The sequence below is a fragment of the Acartia tonsa genome, chromosome 11 (genome assembly GCF_053477335.1).
Source record: "Acartia tonsa isolate MP-2025a chromosome 11, ASM5347733v1, whole genome shotgun sequence".
NCBI lineage: Eukaryota > Metazoa > Arthropoda > Copepoda > Calanoida > Acartiidae > Acartia > Acartia tonsa.
The window spans coordinates 21,810,157-21,830,137 of NC_137270.1; the positions used below are offsets into that span (position 1 = coordinate 21,810,157).

The window sequence follows — 19,981 nt, forward strand, 5'->3', positions numbered from 1 at the left end:
GGTTTTAGGGTATTTTTTACTCTTCCCTACCCCTTAGAATACAGAGCCTTTTATCGTTTGTTGTTATGTTGCAACACCCTCATAACTCCCAGGTGAGATCTTACGGAGGTTACAAAATAACGCTCTTACACACACACACTCACACACACACACACTTACACAAACATACACAAAAACACACACACACAAAACGTACAAAGAGATTTGTAAGTATCGCAACTACTGAAATATACTATACTAGACACACAGAAAACTGTCCCGAATTTGTATTAATTTTGAGGAACAAGACTCCAGTGACGTCATATTTTTTTTCCCCGAAAAAGGGAAGGGGGGAAGAAAATCTCTTCAAAAGAGATGGGGAAAACCCCCTTTTCTCCCATCTCTTGTTTCTTCCCCCCTTCCCTTTTTTTTCTTTCCCCCTTCCCTTTTTCGGGAAAGAAAAATATGACGTAACTGGAGTCTTGTTCCTCAAAATTAATACAAATATGGGACAGTTTTCTGTGTGTCACTATACTAGCGGCTATGCCCCTAGAGGCCTCTAGGAATACTTGAGGAATGGAGAGTCAAATTTAATAACCCAATTTCTTATTTTAGATTTTAAAAGAAAAAGTCCCCACTTTTAATTTTTGTCTACAAAATTTTAAAACATTGGGGGGAGGGTAGTTTTTTTTAGATTCCTCTTGGAGGGTGGTGGTACTCTCCCCCAAAATAGTTATAAACCTTGTCGGGACCTATGAGAAGCTACCCTGTTAAAAAGAACCCTATAGGTTCAGCGGTTAGCGAGATCCTTCGGTTCAAACATACAAGCACACAGACAAACATCATGTTACTTTATTATAAGGATAGATACTGTATACTAAGTTGTTTCTCGGTGCGTAACAACTAAAATTTTTAAAACCGTATAACATTTTTAAAAATCATTTAGTTTTAAGGGGCGATTCTTTGTTTTTTTTCACATTAGCTTTTCTCCTATTTCTAGCCCCTGCGGGGGCTCTAACCCTGCGGGGCCATAACCCTGTGTGGCAATCACCTAACCTAACCTAAAATAACCTGTCAAAAGCCATTTTAAAAATACGGCGTTATATTTTATAATTTTTTTTTTCAATTTTGTACCCCCCCCTCCGACTACCGACGAACAACTATTTTAGGTTAGGTTTTAGGCTAGGGAGCCGAGCGCTGCGTCTAGGCAGGCAAGGGGGCCGAGCGCTGCGGCTAGGCAGGCTAGGGAGCCGAGCGCTGCGGCCAGAGTTCATAGTTGATAGGGGCTATAGCACTTACACATCCAGCAAATTTACAGTTGATGTATTTTTGGCAAAATGTTTTCTTCCTTTTTCTCATGTCATAAATACATCCAACACTGGCAAAAATACATCCAATATTTTAATACATATGTCAAAAATACATCTGACACTGGCATTTACACATCCATACTTTTTCAATTATATGTCATAAATACATCCAACACTGGCAAATATACATCTAGATTAATTTATAAGAATATTTATTTACAATTAATTAGGTTTTGTACAGTATGTATAGTTTTTTAATTTTTGCCCTATTTTAGTTACTCTCCCCCTATTTACTTCCCTTTTTCTTAAGATGCTCCCTACAAAACATCAATACATTTGCACAGGTGGTCAAATTATTGTGAATAAAAGCACTCAAGTACATTCCCTGCTATTTAATTTTTAGGATTTTTGGGAAACATACAAAAGGTTTTATCTTTTCCACCAATAAATATTCAATTATTTTCAATTGATTCATGTTTAAAAGTTTGTTTATGTTTATTTTAAATATCTACTACACCCTTCTTTCCTTTTTAGTTATAACAACAAGATGAACAACTTCGAGCTATATTAAAGTATTGTTCTTTATTATGTTTGGCTTAAAGCATTTTTAGATTTAAATTTATTAAGTTATGCTTTACTACATTATAATTTCTTAGTTTCATTAAATTACAATTCAGTTAAATAACTTAAGATGAAATAACAGATTTCATTGTTTCAATAAATAAAATACAAATATTTGATAAATTTTAATTAATTTTTGTAGATATGACTAAACCTTGTAAATTTTCTAGAAAAATTCTAAAATAGGGTTGTGAGATTTGGGTAGGGTAAGGTTTAAGGAAGGGATAAATAGTTTGGAAAACAAAAAAAAATTATTATGTTTAGAAGAATATATAATATATTAAAATATAACTCTGCAGTGTATTTTAAACACAAGGAGTAATATTCATTATTCAGTACATTATGCTTTTAAATAATCAGACCTATATAGCTGTTTTTTAAATTGAGTTTATCCTATATTCCTGAGCTTGATCTTTAAATCGTTTTTATGCCGCGCTGAATCGGGGCGATTCAGAGGTGAACCGTAGGCGCGCTGGTGGTAAGCCACAGCGCACCTGATTTTTAAAAGATTTTCGGCGCGGTGTTGTTAAATCGCTTGCGCACTCACTAAAATATCGATCCGCGCCAGTACAACTTTATTACTTAAGCAGTGCCAGTAAGGTATTTTATATAAAATACCGTGTCAGTATGGTATTTTATATAAAACATTAATATATAATTTATTTTAAAAATAACTATAAAAATGTTTTCACGATAGTTTTGCAATAAAATATTAAAGTAATTAAAAAAAATATCCATTTATTACATATGCAATGGGTCTTTCGTTGGGGCTCAGTGCATGATTCACCCCGATTTAAACCGGCAATGCCACTCGGTGAGTGCCATTGCCGCGCCGGGCCCGCGCCACTGCCCGATTCACATCGCCCATGCAAATTCGATTTAAAGATTGATATTAATAATTTGATGGTGCGCCAAATGAATCGCCCCGGTTTTAATCACCTATAAACGATTTAAAGATCGAGCTCTGCTTATTTTGATAAGATTCAAAATGATGTGCTTTTTGAATGAGCCTCAATACACCCATTCCCCAATTACTCCCTCTATTAATAACTTTATCCATCTTTGTACATTGTTTATTTAAGGGTTGATTTATTAACTGTTTATTTGAATTTAAAAAAAGATACCATAAAGAACATGTCCTTATAAAAAAGACAACCTGACATATATATTATAATTTAAATCTTCATAATGCTTTTTATTTTAACCTGACAAATATATTATAACTCAAATAATATACAAGTTGTTTTCTTATTTTTAATTAAATTTCTTTGGATGTATAAATGCCAGTGTTGGATGTATTTATGACATATAATTGAAAAAGTATGGATGTGTAAATGCCAGTGTCAGATGTATTTTTGACATATGTATAAAAATATTGGATGTATTTTTGCCAGTGTTGGATGTATTTATGGCATGAGAATCGATTTTACTGTCATTTATACAGTAAAAATTCAGTTTGTCATAAATACATCCATTGCACTGGCGAAAACACATCCACTGTAAATTTGCTGGATGTGTAAATGGCAGTCCCCCAGTTGATAGGCGTGATAGGACCCATTTGGATTTCTTTGGTTGTGACGTAGTGTAAAGCCAAGATTCGAACCTATCACCCACCCAACGACGAGCTGGTTTTATAAAACTGAAAAGTTACTACACTTGCAAATTCATGAGAAAAAAATAGAATGCCATTTCTTGCTCATTTTTAAATGAACATCTGACTTTATCAAAGTTTTATATAATAATATTTTATAATCTTAGATTCATAAAATTTTGTAATCAAAAGTTTTAGAAAATAAAATTCATTCTGGTGATTAATTTATAAAATTTAATCAGCTTATCCGTTTTACGTAAATTCCATCCATTAGCATGGAAATATAAAATAAGGGATGAGAACATTCATAAATAACAAAGCTCATAAATAAATTTTAAATAATTTGCTAATTTGAATTTAAATTGACAGACGGGCGGACATGATAGTTATTAAGTAGAAGATCAAAGGATTGTCTGCAAAATCTTCGTAACAAACTATCTCTGATAACAGACGAGAAAAATACATATTTAATACGTTTGATGTCTTCTAGGGTGTTAGATATATATACCGATTCAAAAAGAAAGTTATAGAGTAACAAGGATGACAACATCCATAAGTAGCGAAGCACAAAAAATCGTCGATGGGAATACGTACAGGTAGATTTAAAAGGTTTTTACTAAAATCAGGAATAGATTTATTGGATAAATTAAACATGAAACCTTGTTTTATTTTGCATGATGACGATGGTCAAAGTAAATTATATTAAAGATGCTCATAACAATGGGAAAAATTATTTTGATATTGATATCCCATAAAAGTTTGAAAATTGCATCAAAATAAACAAAGATATGGGGAAATATGTAAAACATATAAAAATAGCCAAAATCCTGATAAAAGGCAGTCTGGCCGTCATGGTTGTTATATTAAAACGACAAAAAAATTTAATTTTTAAATACTTAACTTAAAAATTTGGAAAATCGGACCATATACACTGAAGATATGGAAAAAAGTGTTAAATATATAAAAATAGCCTAAAACCTGCCAAAAAGGCAGTCTGGCCGTCATGGTTACTTTGTTTAAAAGACGGGAAATTTAATTTTAATATCTACAACTGAAAAATTTTGAAAATCGGACTATAAACACTGAAGATATGGAGAAAAATGTTAAATATATAAAAAAAACAGCCTAAAACCTGCTAAAAAGGCAGTCCGGCCGTCATGATTGTTTTCTTTAAAAGACGGGAAATTTAATTTTGATATCTATAACTGAAAAAAATTTGAAAATCGGACCATAAACACTGAAGATATGGAGAAAAATGTGAAAATATAAAAATAGCCTAAAACCTGCTAAAAATGCAGTCTGGCCTTCATGGTTGTTCCTTTAAACGACGGGAAATTTAATTTTGATATCTGTAACTGAAAAAATTTTGAAAATCGGACCATAAACACTGAAGATATGGAGAAAAATGTGAAAAATATAAAAATAGCCGAAAACCTGCTAAAAGTCGGTCCGAACGCCAATGATGTTTTTTAGTCAATTGTGCTCTTTAATGATGGGAATGTTGTCAAAAAATTTCAGCATTCTATCTTTTATAGGAGCTGAGTAAATCCCATTTCCCCCATAGCGTTACGGACTGACTGACGGACTGACTGACGGACGGACAAAGTGAATTATAGAGTAGCTTCGCTACTAATGAATTATAGAGTAGCTTCGCTACTAAAAAGAAAGGTAATAGAATAGAGGGGGAACGAGCTATATGTAACTTTACATATATTAACACTTGAGTGCTAGAACTGAATCAGCAGAATATTAGCCTCAGTAATTTTGTCATAAATACAAAGTTGTTATAAATACATTTGTCATAAATTTACACTCCTTATAAAAGGTAAATTAGTTATAAATACATTTGTCATAAAAACATTCGTCATAAAGGTACATTTGTTATAAAGGTATATTTGTCATAAAGGTACATTTGTCATATATTTCATTTGTTATAAAGGTACATTTGTCATAAAAGTACATTTGTCATAAAGGAATATTTGTCATAAATTACATTTGTCATAAAATACATTTGTCATAAATTACATGGACAAATATATCTATGAAAAATGTTTGTATGACAAGTGTACTTTTATGACATATGTTTCATGACAAATGTAATTATGACAAGAGAATTTATGACAAAAATTACTGAACCGAATATAAATGCATAAGTCTAAACAAAATTATAAGTAAATATGTTGCAAAACTGTTTAAATACATGATTCTGTTCAAGGACACAATTAAACTTCTAGGACTTGATTATACATAGAGATGCTTCGCTTAAAACATTGTACCTTGTAGGACTAGGAATTAGTAAACAAAAAACAGACGAATTTTAACATACAAAAAGTTGTTGTCGGGGAAAATATGTGTGATAGATATTTATACAAGACAAATAACATTCCCTAGAAGTTTTGATAATTTCAAGTTTATAGTAAGCAAGACGCTCTAGGTACCAGGTACTTCTGCTGCCAGGTATAACTGCCAATGACCTTGTTTCATCGTGTTCCTATCCCGGTTTCCTATCCTATTACAGAGGTTACGTGGCATGTGCGCCTGCTTTGATTGATCAATTAATCAATAAGAAACAGAATGCATCTCTCCAAATGTGGAAGTATCATTTAGTAGGCCCTACTTCCAGGAACCAGCAACCTTTATCTATTTGAGAAGTAAGGGAACCTAAACAGCAACACAAGAGATGGTGTGTTTCCCGATAACCTTTATTAAGTTAGGCCAGGTTGAAGATTACTAACCAACCTAACCTAACCTAACATAATCATGCAACCTTTACAATAGGATTCGAGGAACAGCCTTTCTGGTACACAAAAAATGTTGTTGTAAGCTTTTTCTCATATTGCCTCTGAAATACTTCAAGTAAATTCCACATAATGGGGAATGAAATGTCGAAAATTCACCTGATTTGTAAATAGTGAACCTTGGTATTTTTTGGGTTAGATTAGGGTGGGTTATTAACATATCCCAACCTCAAACGAAATCAGAAGCAACTATACACCTTAACATTTTTATGAAAGATTAGTACCCAAATAATGAATAAGCTTTTCGTAATAAAACCTTTTAAACATATTTAAAATTTTAAAGCCCATATGTATTTCGCTTCTATTATACGCAAGCTTTTGTAAAAATAAAGAAAAAATATAAATCACCATATATTTAAGTATATGTGGAAAATATAAAAATAACTAATACATATTTACACAGTATATTGTTAAATTTTCATTAAAAAAACAACTTTTAACAAAACTTTAAAAATAAAAAAAAATCCTGTGAATTGTATATTAAAATCTATACATAAAATTAAACTAATATCTAAATGACTATTTATGTTGTTGTGATTATAATTTCAGTAAATAATATTTACAACTTTTGTTTTGGTACAGTATCAAATACTAGCTGCTACACTCCTTGAGGCCTCTAGTCGCACTGTAGATATTTTTTTATGTCTATGTTGCGTTCAAGTCTCTACGCAAAAGTGAGAATAATAAAAAAAAATATTTTTTGGTGATTTCTTTTCGGAGGGTGATGGTACCCTCCCCTAAAATAGTTATAAACCTTCCTGGGGCCTATGAAGAGCTACCCTGTTAAGTAGAACCCGATCGGTTCAGTGGTTACCGAGATCCTTCGGTACACACACAAACAGACTGACAAAAAGCAAACATCCTGTTACTTTGTTATAAGGATTATATACAGAAAAGTTACCCAGCTATATATAAATCACATTGAAACTGATTATAAAAATAATAATAATGCTATATTATGGGACTTAAATAAACACGTAAAAACGAGAATGCATTCACCGCATGGCTAGGGTAAACGTGCTAATATTAGTATTAGAAATCTTTGTCGCCAATTTAGGTTTTGAATAAAGTCCTTTGATATTGGTCAATACGATTCTCCATGGTTAGGGGGGGGGGGGGAATTTATTTATTGTCTATAATATGTTATGAGGCATGATTTTTCAGTATTTCAGTATAACCTGTTCTAATCCATCTGATATTAATCGGTTCCAAAGCCATACTGGAAAATAACTTATCACTAGATTCGCTTTATATTCAATAATGTTGGATTGAAAGAAAATTCGTTGTAGTTTTCAAAGAGAGAGAGAGAAGGTAGTAGGACAGTGTCTCAAAAGTGACGTAATAAAAATGAGGGAAATGAGAAGAGAAGTGGGAAAGAAAACCCCTAAAAAAGAGATGAATAATCCCTCATTTTTATGACGTCACATGGCTGTTTTTTTTAAACACTTTGACCCACTACGAGAGAGAATATTGGTCTTTAAATAAATTTTCCCTATAACTTTATAAAATTGATATTTTAAATGTTTTTGGAAAATTGTTGGTTGATGGCAATAGTCCACAAAATAGCTCAAAACTTTTCAACAATAGTTATAATCTACTAAAGGGAAACTTTACATATAATAATTATGAGAAAAACTATAAATTCTTCTATTGACCTATCCCTCGCAGTTTTTATATGAGAACAAAGCCAAGCTCTTGCACATACAATCTAAAAATAAAAATAATCATATTAATAGCAAAGATACTCTATAGCCATCAATTTTTGTCTGTCCGTCAGTTTGTAAAAATTGATTTAAGAAAATTACATAGATTAATCATAATCGTTCATAAGTGGGTTTAAAGGAGTGACATTACCTTAATATTGAAATTGGAAAATCGATGGATTCCCCGAAAAGGCCAATTATCGCGGTCGAACGCGGCCATGTGTCATGTTAATAGGGTAACGCAAATTTCAGATCCTACAAAGTGTTTCAATAGAAACGTTATTTTTAATTTTTTAATTATGCATAGAAAATAAAACAATTATATAAAATGCTTTATATATTTAGAAAACCTATTCTGGGACATTTATGTTTCAAAAATTTAAAATTGATTTTTTCAACAAATTATGTCTTAAAAACCGGTTTTTCTAAGGGCCTTATTTTTTAAGATTTATGGATTTATAGGTTGTGGAAAAAAGGTACACATTTTTTAAATTCAAATTGCGCGGCTTGTATTAATAGTAGAAAAACGTTATGCATATGGTTAGAAACGTCATAAGCTCTAGTTTTTGGATATATAAATACTATTTTTGTGCTATTTGTAGTTTAGGAGCTACGTTAAAAAATGTGAGAAATGTTGAAAAGTTTTAAGTAAGTTGGAATATTTTACCACCTAGCTCCTATGCTATATGAAGCATAGGAATTTTACTTACATATCCAAAAACTAGAGCTTATGATGATTCTAACGGTATGCATAACGTTTTTCTACTATTAATACAAGCCGCGCAATTTGAATTTTAAAAATGTGTGCCTTTTTTCCACAACCACAACAAAAATAAGGTCTTTAGAAAAACCGGTTTTTAAGGCATAATTTGTTGAAAAAATCAATTTTAAATTTTTGAAACATAAATGTCCCAGAATAGGTTTTCTAAATATATAAAGCATTTTATATAATTGTTTTATTTTCTATGCATAATTAAAAAATTAAAAATAACGTTTCTATTGAAACACCCTGTACATAGATTTCACGATTTGAGAAAAAAATATCTTTGTACTATAGCGAATTAAATAATCTTGCAAGCATCGCTTTTATCTTATAGAGAAAAATAGTAAATCAAAAAGCGAAAACGGATATCTGAAATTTGTCTCACCCTTGACACATGACGGCGTACGACCGTGTAAAGTGACATTTTCTAGGACTCCATCGGATAATCCTACATTTAACTCTTCCTCCGCCTCATATTTTTACACCCCCTTGGCAAAATCTTAACTAATTGTTTAATGATATGTAAAACTATATCTTACTTAATTGCTTCCGCTACTTTGCCAGGCTTTTCATCCAGCAGGCTGCCAGCATCCTGGAATTTTATCCAGGTACACCTAGATAGATAGATAGATAATTATATATTTGATAGGTAGATAAAGATAGATAGATAGATAGGTGGAAATAAAAGTAAAAGTTAAATATATGAAAGGTAGATAAATAGATAGACAGATACTAAAACATTTTTTTAGATAGATAGATAGATTTTTATAGACAAGTACAAAGAAAGGTATATAGTTAAATAGACAGACAGATAGATATATAAATAGACAGATATATAATAATTTTTATAGATAGATAAATCAATAAGTAGACAAAGATAGTTAGGAAGATAGACAGACCAATATATGATCGAACAGACAGACATTCCTCAATTTTAGGCGTATTTTTATGACGTCACACACGAAACTTTCAATAAACTTCAAAAATAGCGGAATACTTACTTTTTAGGATCAAGTCTACCGTTGAATCTAACTGTAGCATCCACGTGAGGACTCCTATCTCCGACTAGGTTCAGAACTGGTACTTTTAGAGTCCTTGATAAAACAGAATCAACTATTTTACAAAAAAAAGAAAATTCTTCTACAATTAATTCGTTAACAAGCTATTTTGATAACACAGCAATTTATTTTTCACACGTTTTGTTATCTTTAATTAAATCAAGGAAAATAAAAGTTTCCCCCAAAGTGCCTAGTGAGCATAGTGCCCCCCCCCCCCCCCCTCCTCCTATGGGAAATAAATTGAAGAAAGGGTGTATATTAATAATGTGTAGGGTAGCCACGAAGGGTTACAAAAAAATAAAACGAATAAAATTCTAAGAGAAAATTGCTTATTATACCTTGTTGATCCGTGTAAAGTCTTTCCATTTGCAGCCAATTCTCGAGCAAGCTGAAAAATTTCCAAATTGAGTGTAATCTATAGAAAATTTGAAAATATATTGTTTTCTATATTTCATATTTTGTCTATAATTTTATAAAATACATGCCTTAAAATTTAGATTATTAAGATTATCTAATTATGTGTCAAAATATTAGTGTATTATTTGTTAGGTTTGTAAAAGGAAATACGTCATTGGTTTATTTTAGTGGCAAATTAAAAATTTGGGAATTTTTTTGGCTCTATTGTGATGTAAGATAATCTAAAAATAGATAAAAGATAACCTTCCCGTGACCCATAAGGGGATAAATTGTAGCATTTGAACTAAACATTTATATTTTGTTTTTCGGAATATGTTAGTAGACCCCCCCCCCTTTCCTATAGTCCAAGATTGTGTAAAATTACTTATTGAGAGAATATCTGTGCTTGTCCAGGAAAGGTCCAAAATAAAAGTAATCAGAAAATGACCGACACGAAAAGAGGGTCCTTAAAAATCAGTGAAATTTAGAGATTCAGAGCTTTATAAAGCACGTTTTGATAATAAAAAGTAAATTAAGCGTTTACCTTAATTTCAGATCTTTCAAGATAGGTTTGTATTAATTGAGAAAGGTTGTTGCTGTTTATCTGAAAATAAGTTGAATTATATCTTTGGTGCTTTCACTCACAGTGCCTGTTGAGCACTGATAAACCCCTCAATTTTTAAAAATTAATTGAAAATGAAGAGGGGAGTAGATTTTCTCCTAAGCCAACCCTGTGGGAAGCCATAATAACCTATCATAACCCGACCTAAAGTAATAATTTTAAACAAACTATTTTCTTCTTCTAAAAATAAGGGCAGGAACTTAAAATTCTTGTTGTGTCGGTAACTAACCTCTTTGATTGCACGACCTTTGTCTAGAAGGCCTGACTATGGATTGCAATGAGTTGCGCTTGTTTTTGGCCAAGGCATTTTTCCTCTTCTTACTTTTAACGCATATTTTAAGATACAAGTAGTAGGAAAACCAATTTACGTCTTTTGTTATGACGCAAAGATGGTAGTATCTAAAAGTTTTACCTGTGTTTGGAAATGTTGTTTGTAAACGGAAACAAGATTCTCTACTTTGTTTAAAGATCTACTGTCCCCTAAAATAAAATGATTTCATATTTAACCCTTACAGATCGGGCCCCAATTCCCACCTTAATAGATCGGGGGGGGGGGGGGTTCTTAGAGCCCCCTCCCTCTATCTCGGCTCCTGTTACAGATAAAGACGCAAAAATTTTTTCTGGTGGTTCATGTGTATTTTTAGAGAAAATTACTTTTTCTAGTCATAGCGGTCAGACCGCTCCTTAGCCGCCAGCCGCTAAATTTTAAACAGCTGTAGAGCGGCCAATTTTGCAGCTCGGATGACCAAATTTTAGGACAAACTTTTATTTTTCATAACAAAAAAATTACTTTTTCTGATCATCGCCGAAAAACGGCAAATAACGGATGATTAAAACAATGGATGGATAATAGTTTAATATTATTTTTTTACTTAACACACTTGAGAAGGGAAATAGAATATACGTCAATTTTATGACAGGTGGAGGGGGGGGGGGGGGGTTGATGTCAATTTATTTGCTAGCATGGACATCACTGATTGGTCAGTTAATTCATTCAGTAGGAGGGGAGAGGGTGGTTTAAAGGACTGTGCAATGTGCATGGGGAGATTGTTATTTCGCCAACTGCATGCTTCATACACATTTGTTATATAGACTGTAGATAAATATAAATATATTTTTATTACGGGATAGATAGTTTGAAAGATAGACGACCTACCTAAGTGATACCAGAGAAGATAGTCAATAATTCCATCAGTTATTTTTTCATGCTTCTTTATATTCTAAAACAATTTTTTATTTGAGATGTGAGACAAAGAAAAATTCACGAAACCTTTATTAAAGATATATTGTGCTTTTTTTCAGCACGACCGACAAACTAGGTGAGTTGTATAATTGATGCTCATTGAACAAGGATGAATACATCCATAAACGGTAGGACAAACGAACATTAACACTTGTAGATTGTCAGATCTGAATAATCAAAATATAAATATATAAAAGTCGCAACAAAATTAATTTTGTTGAAAATTGCTTAAATACAGGACAATGTTTAAGGACATACTTATATTTTTATCACATTATTGTAGAGATGCTCCGCTTAAAATATTGTACTTTGTTGTTCTAGGAATCAGTATGCCAAAAATCAGATCAATCGAATGATTTTATTACATAAAAAATTGTTGTTGAAAAAAGTTAAAAATTAACATTTTTAAAATGAACACACGGACATTCTTGTAACGATTATAGAGTTGCTGTGATTTCTAAATCCTACTTATCTAATACAGTAATCACCATGCAATGTTTGGGATAGACAGGACAATTCTAACATGCTTAAATTAACAAAAAGAGCGAACTGTTACGGACTGATAATGGACCGGCCCTAATTCAAGAAAAGTTTCGCTTTTAAAAAGGGTAGAAAAAATCAGGAATTAATCCTAAATAGCTGACACGAAAATCACTTTCCACCTTTGTATTACGAACTGACAAAGCAAATTATAGAGTAGCTTAGCTACTAATGAAATATGTGCTAGAATATTTGTAAATGCTGATATACTGTAATAGTTACTTATCGCATCGTATTATAAACAGCTTTCCGCGGATATAATAAGATAATCAGGAGATTAAAACTAGTTTTGTTAGCCCCAAGATGCTAAAGGCACGGGCTAACAAAACTGGTTTTAATATTATGATCTTACATTCGTAGATATAATATGATAAGATGCATAATTTTTCAGCAATGCTTAATACCAGTTCCAATCCAGAGGATATTAATTGCTTTCAAAGCCATACTGAAAAAAAATACCTTGATATTAAGTTTAGAATAGCCCCACTCAGACCAACCAGCGTTGGATATATCACAGTTTATTAAGATCAAGCCATCAACAAATTTAGGCCTAGATAAATAGATAGATAGATAAGTTATATACAGAAAAATAATAAATAGAAATCTAAAAAAAAAGTTGGTTGGATAAAAGATAGATACCTTCTATGAGCCTTTATTATTAGCATATTGGTACTTAGACCCTTAAGTTTTAAGTTTAAAAAAAGTTAGATAGAAAAAAAGTAAGCTATATATGTAGATAGTGCTAAATCAAAGAAAGATAGATAGTTACCTACTATGAGCCAATCTTACTAGCATATTAGCTCCAGGAATTTGAATAGAAAGATATTCAGTTGAATAGATAGTAAGATATAAATATGGATAGATACCTTCTGTGAGCCAATCTTACTAGAACATTGGCTTCTAGCACTACATAAAGTATAGATAAGAAGATAGTTAGTTAGATAGAAAAATGGATAGAAACTTTCTCTTGGTCGTTGCATAAGCTCCTAAACCTACTCCAATTATATGTAAATAAGTTAGATAGAAAGATATTCAGTTGGATAGATAGTAAGATAGAAAGATAGATAGATACCTTCTATGAGCCAATCTTACTAGCACATTAGCTCCTAGACCAACTCCAAGACCGACAAAACTAGGAACTCCATAATAATGACACACATGCTCCACCATCTAAAAAAAGGATGACAACATCCATAAAAGCGAAGCTCTAAAATTGAAGGACAAACGAACATTAATACTTGTGGAGTGTCAATACTAAATAAACTGAATATTAATGCATAAAGCGTGTTACCTTTTTTTATGTTTTATTATTATTTGGCCACAACTTGGTCAAAAATGCTTACAAATTAGACCTTTTTCGACCAAAGATACTCAAATGGTTCCTTTACAAGCCCAATCAATCAGATTTAAGATATCTTTATATTTTTGGAAAATTGACGAAAATACTAATAAAAGGCAAATTTGGGTGTTGCCTTTTATGTGCACATATACCATAAAATCAACAGAAAAAAAACTTATTATTGATTTTATGGTATCTGTGCACATAAAAGGTAACACCCAAATTTGCCTTTTATTAGTATTTTCATAAAACTTCCTTGAAATATAAAGATATCTTAAAATTGTTTGATTGGGTTTGTAAAGAAACCATTTGAGTATCTTCGGTCGAGAAAGGTCTGATTTGTGAGCATTTTTGACCAAGTTGTGGCCAAAAATCAATAAAACATAAAAAAAGGAAACACACTTTATGTCTCTGCAAAATTGTAAGTTTTGTTGCAAAACTGATTAAATACATGTTACTGTTTAAGGACATACTGACATTTTTAGGACTTGATTATAGAGATGCTTCGCTTATAATACTTTACCTTGTTGTAATAGGAATCCGTATTAAAAAAAATCAGATGAATAGGATAATTTTAATATTTAAAAATTTGTTGTCAAAAAAGTAAAAAAATAGCTTGTTTTAAATGGACGTACTGACTTTCAGGTAACTAGTATAGCGTTGCGGCGCTTTCTAACTCGTACCTAACTGTTATAGGAATCAGCATGAAAAGTTTAAAATCGATAGGACAATTCTAACCTGTTTAAATTCAAGAAAAGAGCTAACTGTAACGGACTGACGGACGGTCGTATGGATGACGGACCGACCCTAATTATAGAAAAAGCTTTGCTTTTAAAAAGCCATGTTGAAGCTATTTATAGTGCCTTTAAAAACTGACGTCATACAATTGAAATGACTAATGAGAGGCCAATACACTATCCCTTTTTTCTCCCCTTCTTACCCACTTTCTTTTCAGTTACACCAAAAAACAAGTTTTAATCCAACTTCACTTCAACAAAATATTTAATTTTGGCAATTTCAAATTGAATTGATTTGCTGAATAGTAGCCCCTATTTTCGATGGATATAATCATCCTTGTCATTTTGTATTTGTATACCTCTGATAGAGCCTCCATAGTTGGATAGACGTATTCAGAAGGAAGATCTAGGGAACGAGATTTCTAAACAAATATATAGAAAGATTATAATACATAGATATATAAATTTATAAAATAGAGTTCACATATCCTGGAAGAATAACAGGGGGAGGGGGGGGGGGTGTTTAAATCCTCTTTTCCCCGACCTATAAATGTCCGACTTTCAGGAAAAAATAGAGGGTGAGGGAGATTTTTTAAAAAGAAAAATTTATAGATAAAGAGAGTTTCTATATGAACAAATAGATAGATAAACAAATAAAAGTTCAGGCGTTATCCTCTTAGAATTTTTTTTCAATTTTGAAAATTTGAGTACCTCCCTCCCCCCCCCCGAGCGCTGCGGCTAGGCAGGCTAGGAAGCCGAGCGCTGAGGCCAGAGTTTATAGTTCTGTCGGGGGTGAGGGGGGGTACTCAAATTTTAACAATTGAAAAAAAAAATTCTAATATTACATAAGTTCAAATACTAAAATGCCGTTTATTAGGTATTTAATGCACACAAATTACCTGTCCTGGAGCAATTATGTGTAATATCTTGAAGGCTGACAGTATTTTCCCCATCTCACTCAGGTGAAAGAAGGGCTAAAAAAAATATCCATTATTAGAAATCGTTTCAACAACAACAAATTGAACTGATTTAAACCGCTCTAACTGCTGAAAGACTACCACAAGGAGACCCAATAACCCAAATTTGAGACCTTAAGCTTCAATAAGAAAACGTTATAGGTATATCATTACCAACCAATCATAATTCAGTAAAAGTCCCCAACGTTGATAAACGCTGGGGACTAGTGTAATAAACAGCCTATTGTCCCCTCACCCTCTGTGATAAAGTCTAAAGCTTACCAGCAAGGAGGCCTCGGGATCGAGTCCTATATCATGGAAAGTGATGATAGTAGCTCTTGAACTTATGGACTTGGTGGGCTGGCTTTGGAGTACCTCCACCATCCCGTGAGGGGTCAGGATGGTGTCACATCTAGATAGGTAGATACTTATGGAAATATATAGATACAGAGATATAGATAGATTAAAAGTTAGATAGATTGTTAAATAACTTTAAAGATATAGAGAATTAAATAATCGGATTGATAGTTATCCTTACATAAAAGAAACAGGAGCAAAAATAGATAAAAAGAAGTAGAACTATTGTATTGGTTTACTTTATAGTAACATCACCAGAAACCAGAAAAAAAATCACTGTCCTTTCATCTAAAGAAGATAAGCATATCCCCTCTTCCCTTAAAAGGAACTATATGTTAAAGCATATACTAAAGCTACACTTGATATATGATCCTAGATGAATAGTTAAATGAATGCATGGTCATCATAAATATGTAGATAGATAGATGGATGTATTGAAATGAATTAATCAATTGATAGATAAATTGATGGATTTTTATTATTTCTTACTCTATATTTTCAAAATAAGTTCTTCTAAGAAGGGGATTCGAAATTGTCACTCCTCCACCTCCATTGGTATCATTCAAATTTCTGTCAACATTCTAAAAATAAACAATTTTATTGAATAAATAATAAAGAAAGCTAGCTTATGTTACATATATATATATATATACATGTATATATACAGTGTATTTTTTTATGAGAACTTTTTGGAAAGCAATTTTACCCCACTTATAGTTATCAGAATTTAACCATTAATGGCTTATTTTCTTCGTTTTTAATGCAATTAATAAAACAACAACAAAATATTACAGTTTTTTTTAAGTACAGTAAAATCTAAAATTCAAAACTTAGGTGTCAACATCTAAAAATGGTTTTAGCGAATTTTTTCTCATGCTCAAATCTTCTTCCTTTTCCAAGAATGGCTGCAAAACACTTCAAAGTTGAGATATAGAGCTAAGAATAATACAGATACTATTAGAGACATGTACTAAAACATTTTAAAGTTTAAAGGCCATATCTCAATCAGGGAGGAAGTACTGGCCCCCCAAAGTCGACTACTGAAAATCCAATTTGCAAAGGGTAGAAGATTTGAGCATAAGAAAAATGCGCTAAAACCATTTTTAGATGTTGTCACCTAAGTTTTGAATTTTAGATTTTACTGTACTTTTTAAATAAAAGCTGTAATATTTTGTTGTTGTTTTATTAATTGCATTAAAAATCGAAGAAAATAAGCCATTACTGATTAAATGATAATGTATAATATAGAGCATTGTATACTTTTACTTTTTTAAACAAAAAATATGGGTTGTCATATTTTTCTCGGGCAATTTCTCTTAGGTGAATTAAGGTACAATCCCCCAAAAATTTTTAAATCCTTTCCTGGACTTTAAAGAAGATTCACAGTAAAGGAGAACCATAAAGGTTCAGCGATTCGCGAGATCAAACATCCAAATAAACAAAATAATATTTTATACAATAGAATATAGGATAAGAGCATTTGTTTTGTATCTTGCGTGCATGATAATAAGTTATTAAAATAAATATATCAAAACTTATCTAAAAGATAATCAGGATTAATATGTTTTCCAGATTAAAAATAGTAATCTTTAATGTGTTTATAAAATATATAAAAACACAACAAGGATGACTTTCTAATCTTAGGACTTGATTATAGAGATGCTTTGCTCAAAATGTTGTATAGTGTTGTCCTAGGATATCAGATGAATAGGACAATAACATCATAAAAAAGTAACTGTTGGACTGTTAAAAATTATAGAAATTCTTTTTTACTAATAACAAAGATGACAACATCTATAAAAGCGAAGCACTGAAACGGTAGGACAAACGTACATTAACACTTGTATAGTATCAGAACTGAATAATCAGAATATTAATGTATAAGAGTCGAAGCAAAATTGTAAGAAAATTTGTTGATAAACTGCTTGATACAGGATAATGTTTATGGACACACTTACATTTAGGACTTGATTATAGAGTTGCTTCGCTTATAAAATTATACTTTGTTGTCCCAGGAATCAATATATCAAAAATCAGATCAATCGGATAATCACATCTTATAAAAATTTGTTGTTAAAAAAAGTAAAAAAATCAACATGTTTAAAATGGATGTACGTACATTTTGGTGATGATTATAGAGTTGCTACGCTTTATAAATCGTACTTAACTACTAAAGGAATCACCATGCAAAGTTTGAAATCGATAGGACAATTATAACATGCCTTAATTAACGAAAAAAGCTATCCGTTCCGGACGGACGGACTGACGGACCGACAATTATAGAAAAGCCTCGCTTTCTTATGTTGTTATTGCTGTGCTTTTTTTATTTACCTGTTGATTCTGATTTGAAGAATGATTGATGTTGTCACAAGCAAGAATCAACTCTTTTTCGTCCTAAAAATACAAAAGATTTTCGATTAAAAGTAACTACTGAGTATTATTGATTCTTATTTTCATTAATATGTGGTTTAAAATTTATGAAATTTATCTTTATTTAAAGTATTTAAAACAGATATGTACAATTTTTGTTATGTACGAAATCGTATCCTACTTTAGCCTATCATAAATTGTTTTCCAACAAAAGTTATGCCAACCCATGCGGATGAATCTAAAGCTGAGAGGCCTATTCTTGTGGTGCCCTACGCTGTGAAATTACCTAACCTATTTTCAAAATATTCAGAGGAAAATATGGGGGAGTTTCTAAGCTCGACTAGGGACTTTAAGGACAACCACAAAATCTTTAAAATCCTAACCGTACTACAGCCTAATCATTGAAGAAAAAACGCTATAAAAAGCTAAACAATATTTCTGTTCAGTGTAAAAGTGTATTTCCTTTTCTAAACTATATGCAAATAACAGAGAAAATATGAGTAGAAAATTACTAGGTATATTTATTGAAATTTTGTTTCATAACACAGTGTTTCACTTTACTAGAGTCTGTGCCCCTAGCATCTTGGTGAAATTTTTCAGAGAGAGAGTGTGTACGTGAAAGGGGGGAGGGGACACCCATACCCCCCCCCAAAAAAAAAAAACAGATCTATAGTATAGATGTATTTATAGACAACTACCTCCCTTTCTTTTTCAATGACCTTTTTCGTCTGGCTCTAAATTATTTTCTGCTACTTGGCTGTGTTAATATAAGCAACACCACTGCACTGGTTGATTTTCAATGACCCAATAGAAAGGTTGCACAAGGTTGGATGCTCTTTAGATATGGACTATCTTCACAAAAAATTCAAACTGCACTATAGGGTAGCTTCGTTGATAATTATTTTGCTTAAACATTAAACTATCTTCCATAAATTCTATCTTATTCTATGGCATATATTGGCAAAAAAAGTTCTAAAATGAAACCTTATGAATTACTACACGTTTTTTTTCACTATAAGATTATTGTATCAAATGTTTAACACTTTTTATCATTCTGTTTAATTTTCATAAGTAGCGCAGCATATTGATAATTTAATTTTGGTTGTTAGGTTCTGGATTAATAATTAACATAATCTAATATTTTCCAATATTAATTTTAAATTTTTTATTTATCATTCGACGGATAAATTAATCAGTAATACAATACGATATGATACATGATTTTCTATATGGCTTCGAACCGGTTTTAATCCAGAAGATATTTATCGGTTAGGTTGTAACAAAAATTGAAAATACTTACCTCCATTTTAATTTCCTAAGTCCGTCAATTATGTATCAGATGAAATAATTTCATTACATTATCTGAAAAAAAAGAATTTGCATTATTGCTCAATCTGTTAACCCATTTTCTATCAACACCCCAGGCAAAATTAAGGGGGTTGGATACACCCCAATAGGTATCCAACCCACTTAAAAAGGGTCTACACACCCCTGATATAACACCATTATACAGCCATGGGGGGATGACAGGTTAAAAAAGCCACATCCCCCAAAAAATTAAGTTGGTACCTATATAAAAAAAATTTATTGATGTCAAA

General features: G+C 31.6%; 1 protein-coding gene across 1 annotated transcript; it reads right to left on the bottom strand.

The window, feature by feature from the left end:
- Positions 1-6,637: 6,637 nt before the first annotated feature.
- LOC145332011 (protein NDRG3-like) lies at positions 6,638-19,748 on the bottom strand. Its single transcript, XM_080176914.1, has 15 exons — positions 19,684-19,748; positions 18,345-18,407; positions 16,503-16,594; positions 15,939-16,068; positions 15,600-15,674; positions 15,060-15,122; positions 13,697-13,794; positions 13,084-13,174; positions 11,998-12,061; positions 11,254-11,321; positions 10,764-10,823; positions 10,162-10,211; positions 9,767-9,859; positions 9,305-9,379; positions 6,638-8,007 (listed from the first exon to the last, which is right to left on the bottom strand). Exons 1-15 carry the CDS (start codon positions 19,687-19,689, stop codon positions 7,971-7,973), a joined length of 1,065 nt encoding a protein of 354 aa, XP_080033040.1. The 5' UTR covers positions 19,690-19,748; the 3' UTR covers positions 6,638-7,970.
- Positions 19,749-19,981: the final 233 nt, after the last annotated feature.

What these genes read in the sequence shown, in the direction of transcription:
- LOC145332011 (XM_080176914.1), bottom strand. An exon ending in ACATAATTGCTCCAGGACAG is followed by an intron (nt 15,123 to 15,599) that starts GTAATTTGTGTG and finishes ATATTTGTTTAG; the next exon opens with AAATCTCGTTCCCTAGATCT. An exon ending in GTAAGATTGGCTCATAGAAG is followed by an intron (nt 13,175 to 13,696) that starts GTATCTATCTAT and finishes CTATTTATCTAG; the next exon opens with GCCTAAATTTGTTGATGGCT.